Source organism: Austrofundulus limnaeus, unplaced genomic scaffold (assembly GCF_001266775.1).
Source record: "Austrofundulus limnaeus strain Quisiro unplaced genomic scaffold, Austrofundulus_limnaeus-1.0 Scaffold133, whole genome shotgun sequence".
Taxonomy (NCBI): domain Eukaryota; kingdom Metazoa; phylum Chordata; class Actinopteri; order Cyprinodontiformes; family Rivulidae; genus Austrofundulus; species Austrofundulus limnaeus.
In genome coordinates, this window is record NW_013952535.1 from 1,119,125 (window position 1) to 1,127,382 (window position 8,258).

General features: G+C 37.7%; 1 protein-coding gene across 1 annotated transcript in view; it reads right to left on the reverse strand.

The window, feature by feature from the left end:
- The window catches only part of lama2 (laminin, alpha 2), a gene marked incomplete at its 5' end in the record, with an annotated part of 234,410 nt that extends 228,175 nt beyond the window's left edge, over positions 1 to 6,235 (reverse strand). The window contains 1 exon segment of the mRNA XM_014015734.1: positions 6,105 to 6,235. Within this exon segment, the coding sequence (XP_013871188.1) occupies positions 6,105 to 6,177 (73 nt within the window).
- Positions 6,236 to 8,258: the final 2,023 nt, after the last annotated feature.

The following is an 8,258-nucleotide window of genomic DNA, read 5'->3' on the forward strand; positions in this document are numbered from 1 at the left end:
TTAAAGAATCAGCCGAACTAGCAATCCTCAACAACTTCTTAAAGAATCAGCCGAACTAGCAATCCTCAACAACTTCTTAAATAATCAGCCGAACTAGCAATCCTCAACAACTTTTTAATTTTTATACCAGGAGCCAAAAGTCTGTTTCAGGAAATCACATCCCCAGCAATAGGCGGTTGTAGGATTTAGCTGTGAAAAAGTTCACACAGTTGGCAGTGTTGTGCATGTATTGTATATGAATTGTTGCCAGCTAGTAAGTGTCAAATTGAACTTGTGCTTTAAAATTAGCTTCCGCTAGTTTTTCTATGGCATAAGCGCTTTTGAAGTTGCGGACCTAAATATTTTCATAAGCGCTTTAGAAATTGCGGAGCTAATTTTTGGATTAGCACTGCCCACCACTGATTAGCGCAAAGTCCTACAGCTCAATTTTCATAAATCAACTTTGTGTTGCAGAACAAAAAATAAAACAAATATCCCTCATTTGTACAAAGAAGCAAACGTTTAGGAGCTACTAGGCTAACTTCACTGACATGAAATATGTAAAAACATCTAAAATATATTTATTTTCATTTGATTTAATTCTCATACTAAATTTCCAACACTGTTTCCAACAAAGTAAATGTATGCGGGAGCAGTTTTCATAGCTTGTGTTGCTTTTCTAAACGACAGCAGAGATGGAGAACCGGTCTGAATTAGCACCTTGCTAATTTTAGCAGCTAGATGATTCTACTAAAGTCCAGATATATGAACACCTGTTTGTGCTCATGTGACGTGTCTTTAGACACAATGTCATTGATGATACCTAAACATCCACATAACACTTTTATTCCAACACAACCTCATAAATACTGTACAGTAAACCCCCCACTAGCTCTGCTTTCCCCGATTTCTTTCCCTTTTCACTATTTTCCCATTCTTCTACTCAGATGTTCCAGGAGAAATTGATTCTGTTCAGTGCATGTGGGAACCAGGCTGAGAGAAGAAGAAAAAAATGTGAAAGCTCGCCCGCTGGTGTACACCATCAAATCCATTCAGTTAAGCTTGGCTGCTCCAGTATTAACATAGAAGAGTCAGATCAAAATATTAGGAAAACACTGGAATAAATTCACCTTGTAAAATTGTTGATTTCTCCGTTGGGCAAGAATAATAATAAAAAATCTAATATATTCTGGATTCACATCACATCCACTGCAAGACCTCTTAAGTTCTCATCCCATTCAAGCCCAGTTAAGCTTATAAACAGTGCTGGAGCTGCTGCGGAGACCGGTAAACTACAAAATAACTTTCATTTATTTTTGGAATAAATCCTGTGATAGAAGGAGAAAATATTTTATAGTATCACTCTGCAAATTTGATTACACCAAAGTACAATAAACATCAACTGGGAAATCAGTCTTCATGATACTTGTGCTTTTTGAATATGCATAATGAGGTTTCTGTGGGAAGTCAGTGTTAGAAGTGAGTCACATGAAACTGTTGATTTCCCCGTAGGTTTACATGCTGATTCTGTGCGCGTAAAGATATCAGTTTAACAGAAAATCAGACTTACGGTTCGAAGGAATAAAACGCTAAATTTGTGACGTTCAAAATGCAAGGCTAAACGGTATCTAGTTCTGTTTGAAAGCAACAAACTAAGAATGTTACCAAGAGGAATGAATCATTTGAGCACGTCTCTAGATCCAAAAACACAATTAAAAAGCACAATTTAGGATCCAGACGCTGTCAGTAAAACTTCTAGGCAAATGCGTAACATGTTGCACAATGAACGAGTTTATTATTAAAATAGCATCTTATTTAAACCGTGTTTTTATGTTGAGCAAACAGGTTCGATAGTTTCTGTTTTTATTTAGACCCTTTGTGTTTGTGTACACTTCAGTCCCTCCATTATCACCAGCATCTCGTCCTCCTCTCTCAGGTCCTCTAAACCCTCCATCTACCTGCTTCATCCATCTTCTCTCTATCATTAATGTCTCCTTCAATGCCTAACAACTCTTGTTTACCCCCTCCTTCCTCTCCCTCTCAGCCCCCCCTCCTCGTCTTCGTCGTTTCTGATTATCTCCTGGTGTCGGTCTGAGCTCCGGCGCTGATAGAGAGCATGCCTGGTTGACACGCCTGGTAATGAGGCTCCTAACACAGATGGCCTCTCTCGCCCTCTTCTCTCTCATAAACACACACACACACACTCACTCACACACACCACACACACACTCACACACACCACACACACACTCACACACCGTATGCATAAACACTCCCATCCTGCAGGCAGCCCCCTCTCCTCTGCAGGAGGTCCGGAGCACTAGCAGGAGGTGTTCTGAAGAAAATAAACAGGGAAATAAATAAATAAGTAAAAGCATGGCAAGCAATAGATTCTCATCTCTCAAGTCAGCAACATCAGCTCCTCATGAGACAAACTGAAACACTGATCAGCCATTACATTATGACCACTAACAGCTAGAGTAAGGGATGTATTTCACCTGCCGCCTTTCATACCAGAGTTTTTAACTAAAACCACTTTATGATGAAAAATGACTGAGTTCCAACTGTTTTTGGTCTAGTTTTTGTAAAAAAAAACAACATTACACCGAGCAATGTGTTAGTTCTTGGAGTATTTGTTAAGGATGACTCTCATCTACTACCACACCAAGTTTTAGCTCAATTTCTGTAAAACTGTCTGGTTTACAGCCATATATGCATTTGCAATTGCCAGTTTTGGCCGCCATCTTGAACCGTGATTTTTTTATTAGCAAAAATAACAAGCTCAATACAAAACAGTTCTCAACAGACATTTGAACAAACAAACAAAAGCCAGGGGGAATACTACAAAAACATTAAATAAAGTGCATAAACCAATACGTTTTTTTTAGTTTTCTTATTATTAGTCAGATATATTTATGATATATTGTTCAAATTCATTTTTAAACATCAGAAAAGAGGGAGTGGAGTTACTAAACTTGGATTTGTGTATGTGGTATTTTCCTAAAAGTATGATCAAATTTATGATATACATTTGTTTCTGTTTTTTACCTTTAAAAGGGATCCCTGGTTAGTTGTAACATTAGACTTTANAGATAGAAGAGTTTGTTGAATCTGACGTGACATGTTCGTACGAACCCTTTGTACGAACAAAAGTAAGAGAAATTTAGGATAAGAATACGAACATGTTCTTACATGAGGCCCATTACTTATAAATCCTATATTTTTCTTGTGCTAGCTGTTTTACGATTGTTGAATGAAATTAACAACATGATAACTGAGACGACACCCTGTACGGTCACCGTTTTTGCTCCTCAGATGCTAACAGTGGACGGGATAGGAGGGGCTCACTCTAGTGTTGTTTAACTCTATGGGGGGCTCGATGTTTCATGACCCAACCTCAACTTTGAGAACCACTGCTTTTGACTTATAAAGGCTCCGAAATTTTGGGAAGCTATGAGGACTGATTTCCTCCTACAGGCCAAAAATATTGATGTGTGTGTGTGTTTGGTTGTGTGTTTGGTTGTGTGTAGCTCTATGACGGACACCCCTGTCCTGTTGTTTCTTGGTAATCCCTGTAAAAACACTCCTGACCTAAACTTTTTCTAAATTACCATCTGACACAAACACCCTGTTAGATTATTCAGTTAATTCCCTTTTTTCTTCTTTTCTCATTCAAATCTGGAGCCAGCCTTATAGAAAACTGTTTTCTTATTTTTTCCTTTTTAAACCCAACATTCAGACTGTTGCTCCTCAGATAACAGCTTCCATCAACTGGAGTCAAAATTGCCATTTTGCTTGGTTCATTTTCAAAAAGCACTTTCCTCTTTTTTTCTCCATGAAAACGATGTCTCGTTTCTGTTCCAGAAGACAAAAATGAAGAAATGTAAATGCCAACCGTTCGGGTGTTAATCTGTGCACGGCTTTGAAAAAAGCACTGAGCATTTCCCGTTTCATTTGCTCGCATTGTGTTTTTACACGACTAAATAATGCTTTGTAGTCTCGTACGATGTTCGTCAGGCGCTCTCTTGTCTTCATTATCAAATTAAACTTAAATCAAATCATTTTTTTAGGAAATGAAAATCTCCCGGTCAGAGCTTGTTCTTATAGGAGTAAAAGCTAATGGCTTATTATGCAGCAAACTCTTGGCTGTGTTCAGGCGCTGCACTCATGTAAATGTAGTCTTTCAGGGAGTGACTGCTGTAATTGAACAGTGGGTCCACAGAGAATACATTATGACAATGGGGCATCAATAAGCCATTACACACACATATACACAAACAACAAACACACAACTGCTGACAGCGCACACAGAAATGTTCCTTTAAGGGTTGATTTGAATTAGCTAATGTTTTTGTACTAATGCCGTAAAAAAACAGATTTTCAAATCGGAGTTAATGTACGAAGGTTCGCAAACAAACAAGTACTGCGTGGTGTATTTATACACGCCGACCTGAGTGCCAGGACTCGTTTGAGTTTTCCTCAGAGGCGAAGTTTCCGTGGCAGACGGGCCGCAGATACTTGGTCTCTGAGGGAAACTGAGCGGCTGAAATGTTCTGCTTTAAACTGCCAAACTGTTCAAAACACCACAAAACTTTCAGGGAATTATTGTGACAAATAAATTCCAAATCTGTTTTCATCTTGGAAGTCTTTTCTGTATTCTGTTGTTCATATAATATCTTAAAGGAATGCATCCTGCCTGATGCATTTAGGCCATAGTTTTAGATTCAAATGAGCTGTTAGATCAAACATTGGAAAAAGCATTATTATAATTACATGTAATATTGTGAAGTCTATGGAAGACTGAAACTGACATAGTTAGAAATAAAAGCAGAAATATATAAAATAAAAACAATTAAATGCACCCATTATTTTTAAAAGGAGAACTTTATCTCATGTTTTATAATTTAATTACCCATCATATTTATTTTTCCACGTTAGTTCCAACAAATGATATATTTGAGCACATTATTTAAATTGTGCTGTTTTTAAAATGTTACATTATAAAACATGAGGTAAAGTTCTCCTTTTTAAAATCAGCTGGTGCATTTTAAGTGTGTTTATTTATTTATTGGTTTATTTATATATTTCTGCTTTTATAATTATGTCAGAATCAGTTTTCTGTAGAAGTCAGATCAGAGTGTGTGTTGTGAGTGAATCACTGGTTTATTACCACGAGCAGACATCGACCAACACCCTGATGATCTCAAATTAAATCTTTTTATCTTTACACATTATTGTTTTTAGACGACATGAGGATGATTTTCAGGAAACATGTTTGTTATTTACAGTCTGAAAATGTATCCAGAAATAATAGTGAAATGATTACACGTGTTTTTGTTCAGTAGTCAGGGCTAACAGGTTTAAAAAAAGAGCATCAGTTTTATCTTTAACCAAGGCTAAAAGAAAGTGTGTTTTTCTGTTGTTTCTTGCTAACAATTTAAAAGATTTATGCCAGCTTAGCAAAGTTTTTATTNGGATATAGCTCGCTAGCAGCCTCGCACCGAGGACCTATCCACGTCATCATTTACCCAGAATGCTTTGTGTGTAAATAAAATGGCCCCGTCCGTGTAATATATTTAAAATTTTTAGTTTAAAAATTATAAAAACTGAACATCCTGCAGTATTTTTACAGTCTTTATTTTACAGTTAAAATATAAGTTTATCAAATAAAGTCAAATGTTACAACTAATCACGGATCCCTTTAACACCATGAACTCTAAACAGAAATCAGAGTTAATCTTCATTTGGACATAAAGAGGTGTTGGTATCAATTAATGTTAAGTGAAACTTCACACTTTGGGGAAAAAAACTGCAAACTTATAACAAAGTCGCACAATCCTCTCAGCGCAGCTCTGATCAGTTCAAACAGTGAATTCCTGAATTAAAAAAGTAAAAACAAAGTCCTGTTTAATCCATGATTGGAAATCCTGTCCTCAAACACATCCCAGACAAATTCAAACTAACTCAGAGTAGTTTTGGAGAACTTTAATGTAACTGTTTGAAATGTTGACTAAAGTTACTTTCTGCCCACCTGGTCGACCCCCACGGACTGTGCGTTACACCGAACCTCGAACAGTCCCGCTGTAAACAACTAATCGATTACCGATCAGCCTCTGATGACTCACCTCTCTGCTGGCCATGGCAGCATCGCCACAGCGACGCGTCGAAAAGCACCACGAGGAGAAGAAGCCGATTCATTTCTGACGCGCTGCAGTGCTGGAGCTGAGCTCGCGCCGTCCTCCCGCGCGCCTCACCGCTGAGTGACAGCAGAAAAGTTTCTCACAAGTTGGGCGGAACTCGCCCCAAAGGCCCCGATGCTCCCTCCTCCTCCCCCCCTGCTCCGGGCCTCTCCCCTCCTTCTCCCAGATTATAGATCCAAAATAAAACCAGTTTTACATTCAGTCATTGTTTCCTAAAACTTTCATTAAGGAGATATTTTGCTAACAGACGCACAGAGGTGACTCCAAACACTGTTGCACAATTTGCTATTGCTCAAAATACACTCAAAGAACAGACGATTGGATTTACCTAACAAAAAATACAAATAATAAAGTTGAGAAAGTGAAACCTTCATATTTTGCAGGAAAATGAAAGTTGCATTAACAGAACCGGCTCTTGGCATAGGTGAACTAGGCGGTCGCCTAGAGCGCCATCTGCTGGAGAGGGTGCCAAGCTGCAGAAGAAAAAAAAGTATTTGTAATCCGTGGTTGTAACTTTGCTCAGCGCCCCTTTCAATTAGCTTTGTCTTAAAAAACTATAATGAAGTATAACAGGAAAAATAAACTACTCTACCCATAAAACNTTTGTTACCTGGTGGGGACGAGTTTTGACCATTTTCCTGGTACACAGAGCCTTGTGGGGACCCACTGTTCCACGCCCGGTCCCAGTCGGGTGAAATCCCGTTGGCGGGTCAGGGGTTGGGTTTGGGACTAAGGTGTGAATTGAGTTTAGGTTAGGTTTAGTGTAAAGCAGAGGTTCTCAAACTGGGGTCCCAGGACCCCCAGGGGTCCGCAAGAGGTATCTTGGGGGTCCTCAAAAAATTTCATGAAATTGTTTATTTGGTTTTTATTTTTAAAAATGCAAGGGGAACAAAGAACTGATAAAACAAGCATAATAAACTAAATAAAAATATATATTCCCATGGCATTTAGGGGTTGGAATGACAGTAAATTATCTTTTAAAACAACATAGCATTTATGAGGGTCCCCTGGATTTTTTTTTTTTTTTTTGCCCTTGTAAGGGGTCACCTGACCCAAAATCTTTGAGTTTCCCTGGTGTAAAGGAAATGGTTAGGCTCTAGACATGACCTGTAAATGAATGGAAGTCAATAAAATGTCCCCACGAGGATAGAAGTACAAACGTGTGTGTGTTTACATTTTGACACTGAGACTGAAACTAATTGAGAAATCAGAGATCCTCTGTGTTTATAAGTGACACTTTAGTTTAGTTTGTTAAAAAAAGAAGATTGTTTTTTTTTTTCAATTACGAACTAAACCACCAGGGAAGAGAATTAAATCATTTCTGTGCAGAAAAGGATCCATTTGGTTCTTTCTTCATTGTTTTATCTGCAGTTATTTGGCCTACGATCACAAGACAGCATCACATATTTTTAAAATTTGTCCCTGATAAAAGCAAGAAACATAAATGCTCAAACTTCAGAAAAGTTGGGACAAAATGCAGGTGTAAATATCCTAAATTCATACTTTGTGTCAGAACAGAAAACAGATCGTTTCAACTAAGAAAAAAGTTGGAACAGAGGCAAACAATAGGCTGTAAAACTGAGTGCAAATAAAAAAAATACCTGGTGAAGCATTTAGCAACAAATTAGCTTAACTGGCAACTGAGAAAATACATTGCTCACTATATAACCAATAAATGCAGAAACTAGGAAGAATCTCATGAGTTCATATATTTTTCATCAATCCCTCTAAGCTGTGGCATCTGAGGAACAAGAAAAAAAGTTAAAGCAGCCAATTTTTAATGCTTTCATTTAAAAATGTTAAAGAAAAGAAAAGTCTTGTAGAATCTGTCCATCTTGGAAAGAATATAAGACGTTCTTCCATTCTGGCTTTGACTTTAGAAAAACACCACACTGATAAAACTCTGACATGAAAATTCTGTCACGGTTTTAAAAAAAAGATCTTTCTGTTATTTAAATGTCAAACTTGTCTGTTTCCGCTCATATCAGCTCCATCTAATCCCCTCATGTTTTGTATAGTGGTATTAATTTATATTTTCAGATCTTCCAAGGTGCCAATTATGGGACTCTCTGTGCATTG